The sequence below is a fragment of the Haliaeetus leucocephalus genome, unplaced genomic scaffold (assembly GCF_000737465.1).
Source record: "Haliaeetus leucocephalus isolate CR32 unplaced genomic scaffold, Haliaeetus_leucocephalus-4.0 Scaffold362, whole genome shotgun sequence".
NCBI classification, from domain to species: domain Eukaryota; kingdom Metazoa; phylum Chordata; class Aves; order Accipitriformes; family Accipitridae; genus Haliaeetus; species Haliaeetus leucocephalus.
In genome coordinates, this window is record NW_010972798.1 from 4,806,766 (window position 1) to 4,831,282 (window position 24,517).

Consider the following 24,517-nt stretch of genomic DNA (forward strand, 5'->3'; position numbering starts at 1 on the left):
AATACATGCTAGAGACGGCTTAAAAAATTGATCCAACACCAATGAACCAGATGACTGAAAGTCCTCCTGGCAGTCTGAATGGTGTAGGAGAGATCTGGGAGTGATGTTAAAATGGAAAAAGACCCTGATAACAGCCAGCATCAACACCCAGCTTTTGGGAGAGCAAAAAGTGATAGGACTCCTGCCAGGTTATGTTAGTGAAATGTCAGCATTTGTGATCAGTACCGGGAATATATATCTTTATATTTCCTTTGTAGTGCCCTTGTCTCCAACCACTCTAATTGCATGAATAGGGAGAATCCCTGATAGATACCGAAGAATGCTCACAAAACACTTGCCAGTTTTCTTGTTAGCCAGTTCTAAGAGCTGTAAGATCACTTGAGATCTGTTTTTGTCAGACAAGATTGTGATCAATAGTAGAAGTTGTGGCTGAATCCCTGGACCATCAGCTCTGCCATGCTTCTGATTTGGAATGTTGTTCTTGCAATCAAATGGCCAAAAAAAGTTCTGCTATTTCAAACAAATGCCTGTGCTTCATTATTTCTATGCTTTACAAATTTCTGCACTTAGAAATCTCTGTGGATTGGGCACTCAAGCAGAATTTTTCAAGACTAACTGCTAGACCTCCAATTTGGATGCTTACTAATCTCTAGTTGTAAAGTAACCCATTTCAATGCGTTTCTGTAGGCTGTGATAGATGTGGAAGTTCCTTAGAGGACTGATAATGTAAACACCATAATGTGCTATGAAAGCCATGTTTTAAGTGCTTGCCTGATAACAGAAAAGATCTGCAATTCTTTGTTTTTTCTGCTTGCTGAGTCCTTTCTGTCCTGTTCAGTTCTTTCTGTGCTGTAACTATTTGTGTCATTCCTTTTAGGAATCAGAAGGAGGTCTCTATGTGTGCATGAACACGTTTCTGGGATTTGGAAGGGAACACATTGAAAGGCATTACCGGAAAACAGGACAGTGTGTGTATTTGCATCTGAAACGACGTGTGATAGAGGTGAGACTTGTGGCTTCCTAACTACCTACCCTGGCAGTTCTTGGGTCTCGTGCTCATTTAGTTAATGCATTTCAGACCTAGACCAAATCTCGAGTGACAGAAATGAACATGTTCAGATTTGGGGCTGGATATCAAATTCAGGTGCTTGGATCCCAACCAATCCTATAGCTTCAGTTCTGAGATGAATCAAAAGCCCTAAAGAGTCAGATCTTAAAGGCAGCTTGTTGCCTGACTTCCACTGATCTTTTTTACTCCACAGTTCGGTGTATCACATATATATTGTCTGCATATCACATGCATACTGTAGGTAACTAAATACTTTTCCAAAAGCTGCCTTTGAAGTGTAGAATTACTGTTTTTGTCTCAGATTTGGCTGGAAGCTTCTGAGATTTTTTTTAATATGAGGTTTCATCTCAGGGTGACAGGACTTCTTTTCATCCTAAGATTTCTGTACAATTAAATCATGAGCCTTAATCCTGACCCAGCCTGGGATCTAAAGCTTAGCTTAAATTAATGCTAGATTCTAGAGCCACACACTGCCCTCATTCAGTCTTACACCCCCCCCACATGGATGTATACATACAAACTTCATGTTCACTGTTCTTCCACAATATCACTGCATATCAACAATAACTTAAAACCTGTGCTTCATAACATGTGTTTGTGTGTGGTTTGTCTGGCGTCTTTAAAAGGCTGTTAATGACTTCTGACCTGAGCTATATGGAAGGCACTGGGTTTGCTTATAGCTTACTCTCCCGTAAGCTCTGTCTCTTGGCAAGTTAGAGGGCCTAAAATAGCTGCTTGGAGTGGGATAGAATACTTCACGTTTCTTGTTCTACAGCAATGTTTCCCCTGGGTGATGAAGGCCCTGAGTTATGTAAAATGCCCTGATCATTTATTTATTTGCAGTAGATGACTATTCATATTTTATCAGAATTATAGTGAGGTAAATTGCATGCCTTCCAGGTTGAGATTGTTAATGATGTTTGTTATACTTTAGAGTTGTCTTTCCTTGTAAGGGTGATAGCAACATCTTCCTTCACACTGTTAACGGAGTCTTTGGAGAGCCTAGTCTAGTTTTAGCAACAGTTCATCTGAGTGAATTTAACACTCCTGAAAGATGATATCTAGGACTAGAGACAGGTGGGCAGAAATCCTGTCGGCTTCCCTTGTATATAACTTTCTTTCAGCGTGTGACCTGGGAATTTTCAATATTAAGGTAAACTGGGGTTAAAATGAGGCCTCAAAAATTCCGTTCCTGGGTAAAGATTAGGATTAAGAACTCCAAAAGGGAGAAACAAATATACCGACTGTTGTGTGGCATTGCGTACCCCTTCAGTTGAACTAGTTCAGTGGTTCCTATTTTTCTCCTTGTGATTCATGATGTAGCAGAGGGGCCTGGCATCTATGTTTGAAGGTGGTGACGCACTGGTGCACTGCGTCATGTGGTAGGAAACAGTGTTTGACTCTACAGTACAGGTGAAGATCATGTCATCCAACATAGCTCATAGATAGGATTCATCATACATTAGCCGTGGATTTTGTTTACCATGACTGTTCCCTTCTTACGTGCTATCCATGTTTTCCTTTGAGCAATGTGAAATGTCAGGCCTTTACTGGTACAGTTTTATGAAGTGTCTGCCACATGCTGCATTGTGGTTTTGTTTTTTTAAGCCAAGCTTTTGATGGTGTGGGATACAGTAAAGCCAAAGGCATTGGATATGCTATCATCTTAAGACTCTTTTAGTGAGGCTGCTATTCTTGCCTGTGGTTCCCTTGGCATCATCCTTGCAGAATGCACTGCATTGCTGCAGAAATCACTATTTGCTTCCGAGGGTGTTTGGAATAAGTATCAGTTGTGTATCTTGTCACAATTCAATTAGAAAATAAGGGTCAGATCTTCAGCCTATTGGCTTAAGGAGAGCTAGGGTATCTGCCAGTGGCAGATCAGCACCAGAGGCATGTGCTGAATCATCAGAAATGTGCTCAAGCGCAAGTTATGGAGCACCCTCTGGTAAAATTCTTAGCTAAATCAAGGAAATTTATTTTTTTTCTTTTTCCTAGAATTTTACTCTTCAGAATTTTTAAATCAGCCATTTTTCTGAAGTGTATGACACGTATACAACTGCCTGCGTAGTACTCAGCCCCGGGCAGAGCTTTAGCTTGGTGCTATAGTGATACCTCAGCCCTGTTGAAAACACTAGGCAGAGAAACATAACGTTTCCTACAGTGATGGGTTCCTGGATTTTATCAGTGATGGTGCTGTTGTAAAAAATGTGGCAATGGTACAGTCAAAGAGAATGCAGAATAGGCTACACTGACGCTTTGTACGAGAAGCATCACAAACGGAATTTAATGCCACTACCGATGCATTGAGTGGACTCCCGTTTGCTGGGTGTGTCACATCTGTTAGAAGCCAAAATTGTTTTGTGAATGGGGAATGTTTTCAGTGACTTCTGACAGATGGAGAAACAAGATAAAAAAACCTGTCAGGTCCCGGGTTTTTCAGGAGTACTGAGCATCTGCATTCCAGTTCAGATATATTCAGCAGTTTGGAAAATCAAACTGAAATATTTAATGTCAAGCTGGCAGTGATAAACACTCCATGTGAATTCTTCCTCTTTGAAATCTCTAGTTTTAATGACTTTCACAGTATCCCACTTGGTGATGTCAGAATTCAATTGGAGCTTCCTAGTTGGAAACAACTTTTTTTGTTGTTGTTGTTCTGAAGCTATAATCCTTGCAGTATGTGTAATTTAATCATAATATATTTGTAATTGGGTTATGTTGTATCTTGCTGCTGCTTTCTTATAATAAATTTGGATTCTTGGTTACTTGCTTTCCACTTGTTAAATTCCAGTACTGCTTGTTATTTTCACTTCATTGAGGAATATTTTTTTTTAAAATGCTAGAGTTGCAACATCCCTTTCCCTAGGGCTCGTATATGTGGATAATAGGTTCTGTTCTCAAGTGCAACCAAGGAGTGTTAGTTGGCATCTGCTCTTTCTAAGAATGGAAAACTTTCCTATGATGTATAAGACCTCACTGATGATTCAAGCAGTCTGCTTTGGCCAAAGCTTTATTTACATGGTGAAGGGAACCACCCAAAATATGTGACCCTTTCATCTACCAAGGAGCAGAGGCAAACATGAACTTTCCCTGGGCTGACAGGTTCTTGGCTGGTTTCTCTCCACCTGTTGTATCCCAATATTATTATTAAAAAAAAAAAGTTGCCTAACAACCTCGCCAGCTACACTAACATTATACACTACATAATGCATCATGTTGGCATTACAGCCGCAGAGGCTTATTTGATTTGATTTAATTTGATTTGATTTAATGGTGCCTGTTAATAAACAGCTTAAGCAGCAAGTGCATTGACTTTTACATTTCCTCAGCTACTAGTGTTTTCCCTAGTAGTCTGAGGTATTTTGAACTGGGAAAATAGTGCTTGAAATTGAAAGTCACTTGGCAGTTACTATTCTCTGCTGTGGAGCTTAAATTAAAAAATAAAATAAAATCTCCCCTAAGCAATTGCTTTGGTGTTGTCAGGTTTTCTCCATACTTTCTAATATTAAGAAAGCATGGTGGTAACTTGGATTGATCTTAATGGAAGCAGGCATGGATCCTGGTAGAAAGGGCATTTTTTTCTGGATAGAAAAAAATCAGCTGAACTAATAGTATGACCACTTTGCTGTCTTCTGGAATCAGTTGTGAAGGATTGAATCTTTTATGCAGATAATAGCCTTTTCTTCCTCTCTCTAATTCAGCCTTAGTCATTAAGAAATACTGTAGGGTATCTAGTGGTGAGAGGTCTGAGTGATGCTAGATGTACCTGTCTTGTTGATAGAACAGCAGTCACCCACGGTGACCATGAGACATGCTCTGCTTAATTGCTAACAGAGCAAAATATGGAGGATTCAGATGATGGGTTTCTCACTCTGTGAGGGTAGTAAGCAATGATGAGTTGGGTCCCACTGTCAGAGATGCATGAAGATGACTTACATTCTTGCTCAGCAAGGACTGTGCTTTAATAGAAGGACCATGAACAGATAGATGTGTGTCAGAAATGGTCATGGCATGGGATTATTGCTGATTTACTGTTGTCTCACTTGATGGATTTTTAATTGTTTCTTTCTCTCTTTCCAGAAGGTACCAGGGGCATCTGGTGGAGCTTTACCAAAAAGGAGGAATGCTAAGCTATTTTTAGGTATTGTGAACAGCTGCTTTCACACAGTCCTTTTCTGACCCTGTCTGCCTGTGTACTTGGGTTCTGTCCACCATTGTGTCTGGCTTTGGGGATCCTTATGGGTTTTCTTTTTCTGTTGGGTTATTTTTTTTTAACTTTTGGTTCTAGTTTTTAAAGTTGGTCCCCACAAATAAGTAATTCTTAGCAATTTTGGTGCATATTGAGATAAATGTGTATGTATACATGAAACATTTTAATCTGAAGTAGGCCCTCAACTATTCTCAAACAGTCTAGGGTTTGATAGGCATTTTTTGACTAATTCTGTCCCTTCTCTCTTTGTGATTTCCACAAAGCACCCTTGAAATGTTTATCTATACTTAATGTTTAGGTATAACAGGGCCTCAGTGTGGCACTGTTCTGATCAGCAGCTGGTTATAGGAAGGGTTGTTATTATTTCAAAGTTGTTACACAGGTAAATGTTCTTAAGTGATGTTGTGGTCTCTCCTGTAATGAATGCAACAGTACATATCTTATGAGCACCTCTTACCAATTCTTATTCTGTTATGTCCACAGTTATATCCCCTTGCTTCATGGAAAGCAGTATTTTTACCGTGTCTGTTTCATCCAATACCCATTGATTCAAGTTACCCAGAAAACCTGAGGGCCGCAAATACGGATGAGGGGAATGTGATGCAAAGCCTATATTCTCCCTCCTCCCACCAGTTGTGATATTTCTCTGATTCATCTATTATCTATTCTCTCTGTATTAATAGTGAATAGTGAATTTTTCTTCTGTTAATGAAGAAGTTAAATGTTTTCTTTACAATTGCCAGCTCTTATGGCTAAAGGGAAACAATAGCATGGCCTCTCTTTGGAATTGCTTTGATCTGTGGAGTGTGTCCCTAAAAGGCCTTTGCAGATTGTGATCCATTAAATTGCTGCTATTAATGTCTGGAGTAAGTTTTGCAAGGAGGGCTTAGAGAGAAAAAAAGTCTTAAGGCGAGTCATAAAGAAACAAAACTTTTTTTGTAGGAAGAGACTGTTAAGTCGCAGACGCTGGTCTAAATGCCATTTACTGTCAGTTTACATTGAAAATAATGTTTGTCACTGGACACATAATTGGTTCAGAAACAAAGCTGGCTGCAATGCAGCAATGGTTGTACAGTGTTAGTAATGTGAGTGTAAACAAGAAGTACAAAAGCATGGTCAAATTTTACTCTTGCTGATCTACTGCATACATTTTGAGGCTCCTGTCATTGTGGTAGGCCAGCACACAGTGTACATAGCGTAGTGTCTCTGATGTGCCTTGTTGGAGTCCTCAAATTCCATCCCTGCACATGAGCATTTTGTTCCTGATGAGTAGATCTGGTGCAGCACTTCCAAGTGTCCTGGTCCCAGGGAACTTCTGAAGGCAATGCACTTTCACTGGGATGGATTGAGCACACAGAACTATCATAATTTAATCCAGCACTTCTGGAATCTAATGCACTTTTGAAAATGTATCTCATCTGGTCTGTTGTTCTACTGCAGTCCTCTTTGCAGCCCCTGCTGGCTGGAGTAAAGTGGTATCAGCTCTCTGCTCTGATCCTTGAGATAGTACTTCCGTGCATTCAAATGCTTTGTATCCACTTCTTTGCCTCAGCAGATTTTATTATTTTTTGGCCACGCTTAAAGTAAAGAACAAAGAATTATTCCTGTCCTTGTTCGTAGCTGAGGAAACAAAAGCACAGAGGGGTTATCTCTTAATCCAACATCTTCCTTATTGGTTCAGAGCTGCTGGACTTCTCATCTTAACAGGTTGTTTTACTTCTGTCTTTCTCATTGTGACCTTGGGCACCTATGGTAGAGGTTTGCACCAAACTGGCTATTATCAGCCAATATATGTAGCCTGCCACTTAGGGCTTACCCTATCAGACAAGAATAGACAATGATCAATGGGTAACTCTAACATCACTGTGTTTCTAGGTGTCTTTGAATAATTCCCTGAAGACCCAGAGATTTAAACTTTGTGTACAAAGTCAATCCAGTTTGGGCATTTGTTACATTGCTTCTTATAATCCTCTTTGATGTAAAGCTATTAAAGATACTAAAACCTTTTCAATCTCCTTAGTATTAGGAAAACATCTTTTGGATGCTCAGTGATTACTTTCTAGCACTGCTACTATCCAGCAAATGCAATAGAAACACAGACTGGTTGAGTCAGTCAACTGGAAGCTCTATCTTTCCCTAAACATTAAAAGACCCATAGCAAGGTGTGTATGCATGTGTGCACATGCATTAGGTTTTGGGCTTATTTTGTTTTGTTTTTCTTTTGGAGAAGGCTGGAGGGTGTTGGCTGTGAGTGGTATATGTAATCAGGAAGGATAATAACATTGTGCAATGAAATGTATGAACTGCCTTTAATCTAGATTGTTTAGATGTTGCTAGTCAGTGTGGATATGGTAACTTCAGCTCAGACTGCAAGCTTTCAGGTGGGTTGGGGTGATATTTAAAACAGACTGTCTGCATCACAATGCATGGAGTAGTATCCTCATTGCATTGTTATCTAGGCTAGCAAGTTTGAAGATACTTTGTGCTTGTCAATATGTCTGGCTATTACACAGAGAAGTTTTAGATCCTGTCTGTAAAATGGAAAGAAGTTAATTGATAGGACAAGATGGTAGCTCCCCATGACATCACAAGGCTCTCAGATAAGAAACAGCTGCACTGTTGTCTTTGGTATGCAACCTCTTGTTTAAATCAGCTACAGCATGGTAAATGTGATACCAGTTTTGGACAAAAAAGACACGATGGGACCAGGAAAAGTATCATCACTAAATTTAATTTTCATATTGGCCCATCTGGAAGAAAGAATGAGTCAGAATCCATAGGAAGTTGTATAAATATGACAGGACAGAAAAGAACCATTGTGGTGTTTCCAAAGTGAAGTAATGGTTCTGGGTCTGCCAGAAAACTCTGGGACTATGTGTAGTAGTCCCCCTATGTACTCAGGGACTGTGTGAATAAGAGAAATTCAATTAACAGAATGTACTAAGATCGTCCTTACAAGATCCTGGTCAAAAGGGGTAGTGGAATAAGAGGGAAGATCCTTGTATTGAAGGGATTGGAGGCCTAGTTCTTACAGTAGAGCTACCAGCAGAGTCCCCCGGGACCTGTTACTCCCAGGAGTTATCAGTGGAGTCCTTCGTAATGTTCTAATTATGAAGAATTAATGTAATCATAAATGGTCTGGGAAGGGATTGAAAAATAAAGAAATAGAGTTTGCTGGTTAATTTAAATTTATCTAAGAGATTAGAAGTGATTTTTAATGTGTTACTGAGTAACTAAACAATAGAATAAGTAAATGTTGAAAAATGCAAAGAAGACGAGAAGTGCTTTGACTGTGTGCATGGTGATGTGGTCTAAATTAGCTATTATTGTTCAGAAAGGTAGTTCTGAGAGAGATATGATGTGAATGGTTCTCTGAAAATGTCAGCTCAGTTGTCAGCAGCAGTGAGAGCGTCAAGTGGAACATCAGGACTAGAGCAACATTTTATATTTTGTTCTCTGTTATTTTGCTTTATAAATGTGAAGTGAACCTCTCTTTTGAACAGAGAAACCACAGCTGCATGCAGTGTCTCCCCCTGTCTCTCTTTCTCTAAAACCAACCAGACAAATAAACACACACACACCACACACCCCCAGCAAACAAAAACCCACAAATAGATATCTGGAAGGTAGGAGGTATCTATACACTGACGGAGGAATCACCACATTTTTGCCTTATTCTGGTGCCCTCTTCCTGGGCATCTGTTGGTCCATGCCAGAGCCTCGTCTCTAGGCTAAACAGAGCCGGCAGAGTGGCTGTCATAAAACTTGTCCATAGACAGATGTCCTCTTCCAGACCAGTTACCATAGCAGTATCTGCCAGTGCAGCAAGTTGTGTGAGGTCTGTTTTGAGCAAAGTCAGGGCTATCTTAGACCATCAATTAAAATGTTTTAAAGTACTCAAATGAACAGCTCTGTCAGCAGATCTGTGAGGATGGTAATTGCTGGTGAGAAGAGTGTCAGTGAGGAGCAGTATCCATGACACACAGCTGGTCTCAGAGAAGGCCTCGGAAAGGAAAACTTCCACTTAGAGAGTCTGGGAGAATGTGTAAACTTGCTGAGCTTTTCCTGGATGGCACCTGCCTGCCTACAGCAGTGAATGCACTTAGGGCTACCGTTTCCAAGTGTAAAGACCATTCGTAAGAGTGGATAAGTACTGGATTTGACCACAGCTCCACTTAGCTCTCCTAGATCTCATAGCAGCCAGTAGCAGAACCCTGTTTTCAGTAAGGATGTTTTTGTTTGGTAAGCTTCAGAAGAGGACTTTTACCATGTGTAGTCTAAGTTTATATTTATGTAAGTAAACCCTTATAGAGTATACATCTGTGGTGGGTTGACCCTGGCTGGATGCCAGGTGCCCACCAAAGCCGCTCTATCACTCCCCCTCCCCAACTGGACAGGGGAGAGAAAATACAACGAAAGGCTCATGGGTTGAGATAAGGACAGTTTAATAAAGCAAAAGCAAAGGTTGCACGCAAAAGCAAAGGAAAACAAAAGATTTTTTTTCTCTACTTCCCATCAGCAGGCAATGCCTGGCCACTTCCTGGGAAGCAAGGCTTCAGTACTCATAGTGGTTGCTCTGGAAGACAAATGTAAATAATGAATGCCCCCCCTTCCATCTGCCTTTACTTAGCTTTTATAGCTGAGCTGACGTCATATGGTATGGAATATCCGTTTGGTCAGTTTGGGTCAGCTGTCCTGGCTATGTCCCCTCCCAAGATCTTGCCCAGCCCCAGGCTGCCGGTGAGGAAATGAGGGGGAGGAAATGTTGGGGAGAGAGTCTTGATGCTGTGCAAGCACTGCTCAGCAGTAGCCAAAACACTGGTGTGCTATCAACACCTTTCTAGCTACCAATACGGAGTGCAGCACTATGAGGGATGCTATGGGGAGAATTAACGCCATCTCAGCCAGAGCCAATATAACATCTATGAATAGAAAGTTGTGATTTAGGAGGATTTGAGTGTTTCCTGACAATATTTTTTTAAATTTTGACCCAGTGAAGTTGTGTGTACTCCGTAGCAGTAGGAGTGGAACTGATTAGACCATGAGTGAACCTGTTGCTTTCTGGCTTTGCCATCTAAGCTTGAGCTGAGTATAGAATGGTGAGCAGATACCTTACACTAACAGAATCTTAACAGTTTGCTGCTTTAGCTAAACTGTGGAAATCAGGCTAGATTAACAAAGGCTAATGCTGCTAGCAAAATAATTAAGAATTTGAATGTTGGTGGTTTAGCTTTGCTTGTTTAACGCATGACTGTGCCAGTAATCCAAGGAGTGAGGTCTATATCTAGCAATAAGAACAGCGTACTAATGCTTTGTAGTAAACACTTTGAATGTTATTTTACAAGTAGTGAATGATCCAAATGATCCTAGTAGAAAGTTTTGCTTTTCTTTTTGCTACAAAGGAGAACGTTATGACTGTAAAGTGAATTTTTTTTTATTTTTTCTTTTTTATAGCTCATCTGATGAGGTCAGTGTTTCAGATGTGCCCAAAGACAAATGAACTGAATAGCTTATAGTTTGCAAAGTGCTGCTGCTGCAACTCACTATTATTTAGAGGCTTCAGGAAGAAATCATTTGATTTAAAGACTCAGTCCTCCACTTCCAAGTCAATACAAATTTGTCCATTGCTTTCAGTGAGAGCAGGATCAAGCTCAGATTCCAAAGATGTCTTTCTAGGGTTTCAAAATTAGTTGTAAGCTCACTAGTCAACATCATCATTCAATTTTCATGTTTGTATTCCCTTTCATATGCACACAAATCCATATGCACAGGAAATCCTGTTTAGGGGTCCTGCCTGGAGTCTCCTTATGCCACTATTATTAGTGCAGTCAGTTGCTAACTTGTCTAAATCTGATCTGGGCACATCCACTCCTTTTCTTTCCCTCTGGTGGGTTGGTTTACAGTAGTCTGTCTTCCACCTCCAGCTGCTGTTTTCAGTCAGTTCAGCAGCAGTGCATTTCTCACCGTCACTAAATTGATGCCTGTGAGCAGGGGTAAATTTACTCTACTGACCACTTGGCCAAAATAACATCAGTCCAGCCTGTGTTTTAATGTGTCTGTTATTTTGCTTTGCCTGTCGTCGCAGCCTTCCAACACAACGCTTATGACCTACGGACACTTTGTTTTAGTGACAACAGTGTTTAATTGGGGCTCTGAGGAGGCACCATAAAGCTGTTAGTCCACTAGAAGGGGAACAATGTCATGTGGACATTCATCATCAAGCTGTCAGCTCTTTAAAAAGATTACAAACTGGTTGGCTGTCTTGTGGCTCAGTCTTAGAACTGAGTAAACCCTTTTTTGCCCAGAGATTCATCTACTTACAGCGCATCTTGGAAGAACATCCTTGTCCAAGAAACAGCTTTCTATGAAGTATGGTGCTGGAATGTTCATATTTTTCAGTGCGTTTAGTGTTACAGTAATTTTTAATCAAATGTGCCTCATTTGCAAGTAGATTTCCTCCTGCGTCTCTTTCTTATAGTTACTCTTATTCCTCTCTCAAATTCTATGCTAGTTTTAAAATCCAACATCAAAACTGCCTGCAGACTGCACATGATGCCCAGTGGCTATGGGGTCAACCTCTGCCCTCATTTGGTGTGGGCTCCGTTGCCTTCTAACGTAATCGTCATCTGTTTTTATTATATCTATGCTCATGCTTACTTAGCTGTGTTGGCCCTTGCACAGGCGCAGAAAATAAAATGCAGGTAGAACTTCTTGCGGAACTTAGCAACTATGGCTTTCAGCGCATACAAGCCAAAATTTAAAAATGAGTGGTGATTTGGGGGTTTTAAACTGGACATCATTAAGGGGCCTGTCTGATAGTCAACAAAAGGAATTAGTTTATATGGTCACCTGCTGTATCAAGGGACTTCAGTCAGTGACCTTGGAAGTCCCTTTCACTCTTATGTACTGGATCTGAACCTTGAGAAACTGTCTTCAGAGTGGTAATTGCCAAAAAGCACCAGCGGTCCTTTGAATTCCTATTCAGAGGGAGTATGTGTGTGGAGTGGAAGTGTACCAGCTTTACATGGTCATCTTCAAAAGCAGAATTGCCAGTTAAATTCTCATGGTTTTGTCCTGGAACTGTTACGAAGCTGTGTGTATCTTTCTTTAAAATAAGAAGTGTGATGCTGCCATACCAGCATGTCAGACATCCAGAATGCCATGCTGACAGGACATAATTTTCTGCTTTTCTGGTAATGTGAGTGGTATGAAGCCCGAGAAGGTAAAAAGGAACTTTCCTTCCCTACCCATTACATACAAAAGGCTGATGCTCCTGAGTGTGTGAAGTCCTTAGATGGCAGCAGATGATTGCTAATAGGATACTCAGTCTTTCATCCATGGATCACTAGTTCAAATGCAGGTCAGGTCAGTAGCAGTAAAGTCACTACTACCTGGCTGTTGTCTGGCTTGTGAGATGAACTGAAGTGTGTGTCTATATTTTGAACCCAAGCAACTATATCATTGCTGTTTCTATATAGCGGATTGTAAATACTATAAACTTAATGTTGGTATCGTGAGGAAATGAAAACACCAGCGGGTCTTATACAAGTCTACAGATAACTATAGTGGATGTGAGCTGTCCTCAGGTTCCCTCTGGTGGCTGAGTGAAGGGTGTGACTGCAGGCCCTGGAAGAGGCGTTTGCTGCCTTTAAACCTGTCTGAACATACACTGAGTTTTTATCCTCTCTGAGGAACCTCTGTCATATTTAGGAGATGGTCAGTACTTTTGGTTTTTCTATGCTGGCCACCATCAAATTTCTGAGCATTAAATGATGTGTTGCTATATGTATCATCAGCTTGGAGATACTCAATTTCTTTGCTTCATAGAGCAAAAGAGCTTACTGTTGCAGACTGCATCTGTTGAGACTCACTCCTTTATCAAAACACAGGCTTGTAATACAAGCTGGGAAAGAAGCCCAGAGTAAAGTGGGGTCACTGGTTATCTCTGTTTTGCTGCAGTAATGGAAGGGATCATTATGAGAATAGTGTGATTCAGAGAATTAGTAAAGAATTAATATTTTCTTTATAAACGTCATGCTTTCAGTATAAGAAAAAGTTCTTGCTTTTGTGTCTGTATTCAGCTGATGAGAAGGGGCTTTTGTTGGTTGCTGCTGAGAAAGAGATAAGGCTGCTGGAAGTCACTGACAGTGGGTGTTGTCACCCCTCAGGACTGGCTGGTGCAGCAGGTGAGCCAAAAATTGAATGGCAACTGGATTACGTTCCTCTCGAGGTGGTCTTTCCAGGTCAAGTTAAAATATCTTTTGATACTTGTTTTATCACTTAGGATGTTCAGGCTGTTACTGCCCACTGGGTAAATAGAGAGCTTAGTTTTCTGAATCTGGCCTCTGTCATCCTCACCTCTCTCCCAAATATACATTTGAGATTTCAGGCATTCCCAGGGTGAAGTGGTTGCTGCCAATGCTCTATTAGTATTGAGTGACTCATAAAGCATATGCATGTACTTGGAGTGAAAATAAGAGCCAGCTTTAGCCTACTGCTAATGCATCTTCTTTCTTGGTTGAACCTTATGCTGTCAGTGACTGTCTGGTACATCAGAATACAGTAGATCCAGCATCTCCAGATAGGAGAAGGATCCAGAAGATCCCATCCTTGCCCAGGCTATTCTTGCAACTGAATCTTGTGAAATGTCTGACACAACATGCACATGTTTGGTCTTGACTTTTTCAGTTGTTCCGGAAAGAACTGACCAGGATTTTAACTTGGTCTTTTCACTATGGGATAATTATGTTTTTGATGGAGCTAGAGATAAAAACACTAGCCATTTGGTTACTTATATACCCTTCTGGCTTCCTTCTGGGTCCACTTACTTTTGGACAAGCATTTTAGCTCATGTTGGTTGATCAAGGCTCATATATAAGCAAAAAAAGTCATCCTTACACTGCAATAAGAGTACACAAACACTATGGAAAGCCTGATCTTCAAAGGAAAGCTTTGGTAGTTAATAAGTGCTTTTTAAACAGATAATTACACTGGTTACAGAGTGGAGTTAGCAAGAGAGGGATAATGCTGGTATAACTGTACTTGCTGTAGGTATTTGAGACTATGGATGAGGTGCGGGAATACTTCCAGCCATGGACGTCATCATGGGAGGAAAGGTCATAGGTTCAAGATGGATGGGAGCCATAGCATGTTTCAGCCAGGTCTGTGATCTGGAAAATATGGGGGACTGAAACAGAGGTGTATTATTCCTGCTCTGCAATTTGGGCATGGGTAGTGTGACCTGGTCTCCATATTGTATAGCATTTCAAGATCTTGGGTAAAAGGCGCAGCAGTATTACATCCTGATTTTGTCCAAAATGAGCAGAATTTTGTTAGATGCTTCACAGAATGTGATGTCTGCAACAGTGGACTGCTTGGAGAGTGGCCAAATCAACTGTGATTGTGACTGGGGATGAGATTAAGATGGAAATTTTGGTCCTCAGAACATCCTCTTGCAGGATGGTAAGATTTCACTTTAGACCAGGATTTCACAAAAATTTCTAGCCATAAGAAACTGCTGACAATGTTAACTTGCAGGCTGATGCCAGGCAAGCAATGCCTCATGGTGGTACCCCTGCCACAATTTAGGAACCTTGGTCTCAGGACAATCTCCTAACATTCCCCATCTTGTTTTCCAGATCTAGAGACAAACAGTGATCTCAACAATGATGACTTTGAATATGAAGATGAAGCAAAACTCGTTATATTTCCTGATCACTATGAAATCTTATTACCCAATATAGAAGAGTTACCAGCACTGGTCAGTGAGTGTGTGCAAGTGGTGATAGGAATTGTCTCCTGCTTCAGTCTTTATCAAGACGGTGCTTTGTTTTCTTATGTGTAGTGCTTGTTTTTACATAGAGATCTTTCTTAACTAGCTATAATAGAGAGTCAGTAATTTCTAAAAGTCTGCTTTGTCTTTGTTTCTTGGATTTCCTTTTACTTCCTGTATTCCTTCCCTTATTATGATGCCAGCTTGTCCCAGGGAAGCTCACATAGCACATGTGCTTACTCTCCTGCTAAAATAATAACAACTGCAATCTAGAAGATTACGTGCATATTTAAGTATATAAATAGTCTTACTGATATCCAGTTCTGTATGTGATTAGCAATGGGCTGAATGCCAAGTTCTGTCCAGTCACTGAATCATGTTAGGTTTTGATTGACGTACATTTGTCTTCCAGGTGACAATAGCTTGTGATGCTCTCCTCAGTGCAAAATCACCCTACAGGAAGCAGGACCCTGACTCCTGGGAAGAAGAGCTGCAGGCATCTAAACATGCCAAAACACTTGTACAGTTAGACAATGGTGTTAGAATTCCCCCCAGGTGAGGGTAATAAAGTTTGTTCATTGTAGGCTCTCTAACACAGTCCAGAGTAACAGAACTAAAGCCAGCAACTCAGCCAACAATCCTCTTGCATGACTCTGGGCTGGGTGTGTATGTTTGGTTTGACCTACCTTGGAAATACAGGACTGGTTCCTGCATTCCTTACTTCTGTCGTTTCTTTCTGTTTTCTTTTGCAGCGGTTGGAAATGCTCAAAATGTGACCTGCGGGAGAATCTGTGGCTAAACCTGACAGATGGTTCTGTGCTATGTGGAAAGTGGTTCTTTGATGGCAGTGGGGGGAACGGGCATGCAATGGAGCACTACAAGGAGACGGGTTATCCTCTGGCAGTGAAGTTGGGAACCATCACTCCTGATGGAGCAGGTCAGCCACGTGGGAGGTTCTGAGATGGTGTATCTTTTGTGCATGAGACTAACGGGTGTATATCTATTACCAAGTGGGTTTGTGCTTCTAGTGCAAATGTTTGAGAGAGTGATATGGAAAGAAAAACCTGTGAGTCTGTGAATCTTTATAGGGGTTGAGGGGAATGGCACACACTCCATTCAGAAAAAGCCCTTACCTTTTTTGTCTGCTTTCCTCCTCCTGTTTTATATTTGGTGTAAATAGTTTTTTGGGTTTATATAATAGTAGATTTATAATAGAAGAATGGTATTATTTTAAAACAGCAGAATCCAGAGAAACAGTATTTTTCAGTTCTGCTACATTTGCTAGGGCAAATAGTTCAATCCTCTGTAACATAGAAACAATAACAGGGTAATGATTTTTAAAATCAGAAAAGTCCATTCTTAACAGCATGTATGGTTTTTTGTCATATTAGAAACTGTGCTATTTTTCCTTAGTGTTTTGGTAACATTTTGTTCAGTCTAATGAACACTCATCTTCATGGGGCTGCTGTGATGCTCATTTGTAAAACGCTTGATTATCTTGAGAGGGGAAGAAAGCTATAGATGTATCCTTGTTTGCTTATTCTCGGAGCGTGATGTTCTGCAGTGTTGCTGTGGAGAAGATTATGGTGTGTGAGGATTAGATGGAGTAAAAACATGAGAAGCTGAAAAAGTCATAAGCAAAGAGATCCTTTGCTGCAGCTGTACGGAGAAATAAAAAACAGAAGAACACATAGCATGATTATATTTTGGTTTTAGTGCTTTTGACCATATGGATGAAAAATAGGTGTTTAGAGCAGCCCTTTTTTTAACACACATCAGTTGAGAGTTTTTCATCTTTAAGTCCTATTCAGTGTCAAGGAAAAGGAGACTGTAGTCAGATTCATCCAGCTGTGGCACAGAAACACTGAGCAAAATTCATTCTTTTCTTTCCCAGATGGAACTTTCCCAGATGGAATATTGTTTCCTTGCATAAGCCTGGTCTTGGATGATTTCTATCAGAACATCTCAATTATTGAAGGTGTTTAGGATTTGCCCAGCTGTAGGTTTCAACTGCATCTACAAAATAAACAGAATATTCTTTAGGGTTTTTTTTTCAATTTTTTTGTTTTCTTTTCTTTCTCATCTTTAGCAGCAGTACTTGTTTCCTTATGGCTGCTGTCCTTCTGCCTCCCACCGATCAGCTGCTACTTCTTCTCTTGGGTGGCCTTTGGGATAACAAAGGACAGGCTGTCATCCTTCCCTCTGAATGAGGGCACCAGCTGTTCTCCACAGACCTTTGTTCTTCTGGATGATGTTTACTTGGTTTCCCTATAGAAAAGACTTCCCTCCCCCAACCCTCCTTGTTTCCTTTTCAGTAATTATTCTCTCTCTGATCTATATTGCAGTGGTAATCATAACCTCTCAATAGGGCTGGATGACAGACGAGCTTCAGGAAAGAGGCTCCGTGGCTGATTGTGACGCAAAGTCTGTCTGGTTTCTGCTTCCCTGGGCTGGAGGTGAAGATGTGGTGGTAGAGGAGTAATAAGTGTTCGTCCCTCTGCTGACATAACTTACTCTTTTTTCACACCAGTAAGAAGGAGAAAGAGGTGGTGCTGGTATTCCACTTATACTTACCCTATGTGTACACAGAGGGAGCAGAGGAGAGCTCCTTGTCTTTCCTTGAGAAATCTGTGTTGCATACATTATGAAAGATTTCTGGGACATTAGCCCCATTTTGTAGTGTTCTGTCAACAAACAGATCTGGGATTAGGGCAGGAACTGAACCAAACTTCTGTCTTCCACTCTTGGATCTGGACAGGATGCATGAGAGAGTCAGAAAAGTTGCTTGCTTCAATAGGTTGAGTACTACTCGGCAGACTGTGCTACCTGCTGCCTCTCTTGACAATGCCATTAGATTTCATTTCAAGTCATTGTGAGGTTGCATATTTGAACCTGGTTTGAGGAATGGAGTGGGGGTTTGGCAGTGGGAAGCCCTATCTGACAAGTACTTGAATGAATTGTTTCGTGGATGCCAATCTCAGCAATTGTCAGGTACTACTTTGGAGGATCCTGTGCAACTTGTTCCTTCAGGGACAGTGTTGCCATTGCCTGTTACCCTTCAAGTAGGAAGGAGTGATGTCTATACAGCCAGAATAGGTGTAAATCTTGAGCTGTGGAAAAAAAGGAAGTACAGGTAGCATTGTCATTTTTTCTTTTCTTACCATAATATGAATAATAATGATTATTCTCTGTTTAATAATATTCTGTGTTGTCTGTCTCAGATTTTTCTTGGGGTTTTTTTTGTTTTTTCCCATTTATAGTCCTTCCTTTTTCCCCTTTTTCACTCTAATGATATCAGCTTTAGTGTGTCACTTTTGCTGATTTGTCTATGTTCCTTATCTACCAGAGTCCATATGACAGCACTACGGACCTGTGTTTAGGGGCTGTCATCATCTTCCCTTGATTTGCTGCTCTCTCTTTCTTTCTTTCCCTCCCCCCCCCCCCCCCCCAAGCGAATTCTGTCTCTCTCCCATGAATTTAAGTACTAAAGCATATGGCACAAGCTGGGCTTGAGGAAAAGATTAATGTGTCTTGTTCCATTTCTGCTGCTCCAGGTCAGTAGTCCCAGATGGCTGCTCTCTCTTCAGTTGCCAGAGCTGAGGAGAAACAAAAGCAAAGCTTCCACATTGAAAATAGTCACCTAAGATCAGCTGATGTGTAATCTCACTCCGTTAGGTGTTTGAATTTTTCAGGATCTTTTGGCTGTGCTGTGACCTCACCAGAAGACTATGGGAATGTGATCTCTTGTGTGTGGATGAACAGTCAGGTCTTCTGGGCACGCTTGCTACCACACAGTGGAATTCCAGCAGATGGGCAGCTACAGCCACATGCATGCTAGAGAGGTCATCAGGACCAATGTTAATAGAGAGTCTGATGGCTAATCAGCAGCTGGCAGCGCAACTCAAAAGCACAGTTCCCTGGTTTGAGAGAGTTAGTGTTTTTCATAGGGCTGGTAAATTTTAAAAGTTGCATTACGTCTTTGAGTTCTTGGCTAGCCTTCAACCTATCATTTCAGTGTGGGTTTGGTACTAGCAGACTTCAAGGAGACTGCCTTTTTGTTAAAGTCTTATATAGGGGATGGGCTGAGTCAGAGCCAGGGTCTGTAGTTGCCAGGAGACAGCAGGGTAAGGACCTTTCAGAAGTGGCATTTGTGCTGTGAACAGCCTTTATCAGGGTTCCTGCTCTCCTGAGTTTGTTTCACCTTTCTCCTGGCTAAGTTTTCTCTGTCAGCCTAGATCTGGTCATATGGGGCAAGGTAACTGTGAGAAACTCTGCTGGGCATGAAGGAAACGGCTGAAAGAAGTGCAGGCAGACTGGCAGAGGGATTCTGGATTTTGGTATGAGTAGAGACCAAAGCCGGGAAGTAGTCATCCACTACAGAGGAAGAGGACAGAGAAGAGAAAAAGAGGGAAGGCCTGTTCAAGTCTTAATAGTGCATGTCTTACCACTCATATACTTTTATGATGCCTGCAGCTTTATTGTCACTTGCTTAAGTAGGTGAAACCTGCTCTGAACTCAGCTTTGTTACAGGACTTGCTTGGTAAACACGAAAAAGGATTTTTTTCTCTTCCAACCATTTTTTGTTCTGTTGAATTTATTAAACTTGGTTTCAGAATGAAAATATCATCACTAGACGTTGCTTACCTCTAGAGTTTGAACTTTGCCCTGCCAAAATGTTTATGGGCTTTTACTTAAGGCCATAAGGACCTATCATAGAGCTAGAACTGAAATCTAGATCTCCCATACAATAAAGCGGAACACCTCAGTCACGAAATCAGCCTTTCTCCCTAACCAGAAGATTAATCTTTGAAGTCCAGTCTTGGTTCTCCCTGTATCTCCATGGGAAAAGGGCATAAATGGATTCCTTAAACTGTACTAGATATTAAAATACCATTGGCAGTAGTCAGTTGGCCCCATATGCTCACAGTTTTAATGTGTCTGCCCATATCTAGTAGCTCCACAAAAATTCAGAATCTCTTGTTGCCATGTTCAAAATGTGGACTGGCCACATATCGGAGAATTTTGCATGCCCCGTTCCTTGTTTTCCCTACAAATTTCTTATTGGGGGGGGACACACACACGATGGGATGGACGGACGGGGCAGGAATACTGTGATCACTATTAAATATTCTTAGGTTTTAATACTGTGAGGGCATGTAATTTCTTTTGAGGGAGGAGTTGAGGTGATTGGGTTGAGAACATATAAGATATTTACTGAGCTATATGGATGGCTATGTATCTTCCTGCTGGTTGTAACCAAACTTGGAGAATATGAATAAGGCAGTCCTGTACTGAGAATGCAGTTTTGGTAAACAAAGACAAGGGATAACATTTGATACTAAAGCTCATCGGTTTCTTTCTGCTTTTGTAGATGTCTATTCCTTTGATGAAGAGGAGCCGGTTTTAGATCCGCATATAGCAAAACATTTGGCACACTTTGGAATTGATATGCTGCAGATGCAAGTGGTAGGAAATACGTCTTTTATTTAGTTTGTTGTTTACTTGTTGTTTCTTTAGTTGGGCGTGGGAGAGAAACAGAAGAATGATGCTTTTAGCTTATATTTGTGCGTTTCCTTCAGACTCTTATGATAGTATTTAGTTTTGTAAAGTTCAGCCAGCAAGTTCGTGTTTTGTTTTCTGAGGTCTGAGAGGAGTGAATCATTACACTTAAATCTGAAAGTTGCCTTCCAAAAGGGTTCCTTTGTGGTCTTTAGTTTACATGTTTCACTTCTCATGTGTTATGTACCATTTTCCTTCAAGATGAAAAACCTCATTCAATTAGAGAAGAATATCTAGAATATTTAATTACAGTGAGTGAAGGAAAGCCTATTGCAGGTGTAAGCAGATACTAATCTTGAGCAAAAGTAAGCTAAGCAATGGATAAGTAAAGTGGTTGAAAGGTTCTTTATGTAAAGTTACAAATTTCAGTTTAGGTCTTGTTAATAAATATATTACAAAATGAAAAAATACATTCTCTCAAGTCTAGAAAACTGCGTGGTCTATGGTGTAGTACACTAGAAAGGGACTGGGGCAAAAAGGGTCTTGTTCCTGAACATGTTATGGGTCTGTATTAGTAGAGAAGTCCTTTTAATAATTTGTATCTCAGTGGATGTTGATTCCAGTTCTGTTTAAATGATCTAAGGAGTCTGAATGGGATATGGTTATAAAGACAGATGGGGTTTGGGTTTTGTTTGGTTTGGTTTGGTGGTTTTGGTGTTGGTTTTTGGTTTTTTTTTTTCACTCAAGCACGTAGCCTAGTATCACTACCTAAGAACCTGAACATTGAAACTGTTAAAAATGAACAAACCTGATACTGCTTTAGTGTATTTCATTGTCCAAGTGGAGAGAAAACTAATAATAACTCTAAAATGATAGAGAAGAGTTAAACTGCAGTTTCAAAAGCCTTCAGGGTACTAATACTACTTTTGGTATACTAATTTCCTTGCCAATATCACAAATAAAAAGTCTCTTATCCAGCGGTGTTTCTGGAGAACCTGTTTTACTCAGCAACCTTGAAAACTTAGTTTCAGCTGTTTGACTGGGGTCTGAAAAACTTTTAGTGAAGTGATGGAGTAGTGCTAGCAGTAAATGACACTGCAGTGACCTGTACCTACAAGCTGTGAACAATCGATGTATCTGCAAGCTGAATGCTGAGCTGTAAAGGGGAGAAACTTCAGTGTCACAAATTTTGGCTTTTCCCATTTGAACGAAGGGAAGAGTTCTTGGATCTGCAGCTTTTTGTGTAGTTTGTTTACTAGGACCAGCTTCTACAGCAGCAGCTATTCCTGGCCATTACAAATGGAATATGAAACCTGAAAAAATGCAGTGTTTTGATGCTGAGGCTTGAGGTCACAGCCCTGAGAGAAGTGAAGCTCCCAGCTGGGATTGAGGAACAGTCAAAGAGCCAGTGGTCTGTGGTAAAGAACTAAGAGGTATATTGGAAGAAAAAGCTGCTAGCCTTCTGACCCTGATCTTGTCTTCTACATGCAGGATTTACTTCCCTTTGCCCATTGGTTTGGCTCTTCTTTTCTAGAGTATTGATCACAAAGTTGGTGATGATGACAGCAGCACCATAATTGTTGCAGAAATTAAACAGATTAAAAAAAAAATCTTGTTGCTTTTAGACAGAGAATGGACTAAGAGATAATGATATAAAACCAAGAGTCTCTGAATGGGAAGTGATTCAGGAAGCTGGGGTGAAACTCAAGCCCATGTATGGCCCAGGATACACCGGCATGAAGAACTTGGGAAATAGCTGCTACCTCAATGCTGTCATGCAAGCCATTTTCAGCATCCCAGAGTTCCAGCGAGCGTAAGTAGCTTCAAATCAGTTCTTGTCACTAGCTGCTGCATTCCTCAGTCTCCTGTTTTTCTAAGTAAAAATGGTATTTGAATTTTTCTCGCCTGCAAACAGGTCTCTTTCAGTCAGTTCAGTGGCTGCTTACAGGATTTAGTGATTGTATTGTTCTGTTCTGGAAAAGGTTGGAACACAAAACCAAATCTGCCTTTGAAATCAGAACTTACTCACTTGGCATGTGATTTCCTACCACTGAAGCTACCTTGTAATCTTGATTGCTCTGTCTCTGCTTTTTATATACATATCTCTGTATATTTCTATTTATGTCAGTATCATCAGTATCACATTAGGGGGGGGTTTACTGTCCCGTGCCTTCATATAGCTGCAGGAATCATTCTATTGCTCCAATGTCATTCGTGCAAAAAACTGTTCTGGCACAAACATGTTAATATTGATCCATGCTAGTGAAAAGTAATGCACCTACTTAGGCAGGTCTGCCTAAGAAGAGGGCAACTATTAGAGGCATTTTTAAATTAAAATTCTCATTAAAAAAAACCACCAACTCATTTCATGAAAAGGGTAGTGTAAGCATATTCTTCCACTGAATAATTAAGAGAGTAAAAGGACAAAAGCACAACAGAAGAATATGAAATATTCCTGACTGATCAAAACTGAACACATCACTCCAAGGAGAGAAGTCTTTTTATAAAGGACAGTCTATGGTTTGCAATAAAATTCAGAGTGCTTTTTCATTCCACAGCAGTAGTAGTGTGTGTGCTGGATGTAAGGCTTTTAGATTTTGGAAAGCCTCCCAGGTTTTCATGTAGCAATTGCCTTCTGGAGAAGAAGAGGGAGAAAACTTGTGGTTTTTTACTTTGTTAGCCATATGGAGTGCAATCTGTAAGATTCAGTAAGTACCAGCTTTTCTACCTCAATTTTTGAAAAATATCAAAATGGACTTTACTGAGGGAGGTTGTTTTCCACAGCATGGTCCTTGGAGTTACCTGGAGCACTTAGTATCAACAAAATAGTGAAGATCTTTGATGAAGGAGGGACCAGGCAGAATTTAGATGTGTTCTTTCAACATGGCCATACCTACCTAGCCTGTTTTTTCTTGTGCCCAAAGGAAGCAATGTTCAAATAGTGTGCTACTAAATGCTTTACTTTCCAACAAACTGCCTGGAACAATGTATACCTCAGTGTTTATTGTCAGGAACTAGCCTTTGTTTCTCTGAAGAAACTCAATAGAAACATTCTTTTTACATGTTTTTTTCCTGATACAAATTTAGAATTTATTTGGTGATGTTGGTTAGGAGTAGAAAGTACATTGGTTCTCAACCCAGCTGTATGGTTTTGAGCAACACCATCCTGCAGCTATTTCAAGATCAAGGAATAGAATTTAAATTCCAGGTGAACACCACCACCATATCCTTTATAGCTAGAAGCTTCTAAGCAAAACTTAAATGTCCATTTCCTAATTTCTTTACTATTATTTTTCCACAATAGAAGCACTCACCAGGGATAGATTGTTATGATGCAAAATTCGACTTGTTAGCACAGAGGAAGCCTGCTGGTGTATCACAGCTGAGGATCTGTTAGGATATCCTTGAGTAAATCTGGCTGCAATATTTGAATGTTTCTGCTTTGTTCTTGCTGCCCAGGTATGTGGGAAACCTTCCACGAATATTTGACTACTCTCCTCTTGATCCAACACAAGATTTCAACACTCAGATGTAAGTGACACTTCTCAATGATTTACTTGATCAAGTTAAATAGAATCTATATAATTTAATGGCAGGGCAAAAGAACACCTCTGCATGGGCTTGAAAGTGAGATATGGCACACGGTAGAATGGGAAGATTTGCCTGCTTAGTTGCAGGTAATGATGTTTCATCAGGGAGTCAAAGAAAGTAAACATCTTTTTTGCTTGGAATAAAAATCTTTTCTCTTCTGTTTTTCTCATGTGTTTGTTTCCACCCCACCACTTTCTTCCCTACAGGGCTAAATTGGGACACGGCCTCCTTTCAGGCCAGTACTCTAAGCCACCCATGAAATCTGAGCTTATTGAGCAGGTGATGAAAGAAGAACACAAGGTATTTGACTGAGTTGGTACAGCCTGGTAACTAGGTAAAAGTGATATCCTGAGAAAAGGGAACAGGTGCTGGG

At 40.6% G+C, this 24,517-nt stretch overlaps 1 protein-coding gene across 1 annotated transcript in view; it reads left to right on the plus strand.

Moving 5' to 3' along the window:
- Positions 1-904: 904 nt before the first annotated feature.
- The window catches only part of USP13 (ubiquitin specific peptidase 13 (isopeptidase T-3)), a 42,985-nt gene continuing 19,372 nt past the window's right edge, over positions 905-24,517 (plus strand). Inside the window, exons 1-9 of the mRNA XM_010572927.1 lie at positions 905-1,003; positions 5,156-5,213; positions 14,921-15,042; positions 15,467-15,609; positions 15,807-15,991; positions 20,426-20,520; positions 22,179-22,366; positions 24,013-24,084; positions 24,351-24,444. Of these exons, the coding sequence (XP_010571229.1) occupies positions 905-1,003; positions 5,156-5,213; positions 14,921-15,042; positions 15,467-15,609; positions 15,807-15,991; positions 20,426-20,520; positions 22,179-22,366; positions 24,013-24,084; positions 24,351-24,444 (1,056 nt within the window). The remainder of the gene's footprint in view (positions 1,004-5,155; positions 5,214-14,920; positions 15,043-15,466; positions 15,610-15,806; positions 15,992-20,425; positions 20,521-22,178; positions 22,367-24,012; positions 24,085-24,350; positions 24,445-24,517) is intronic.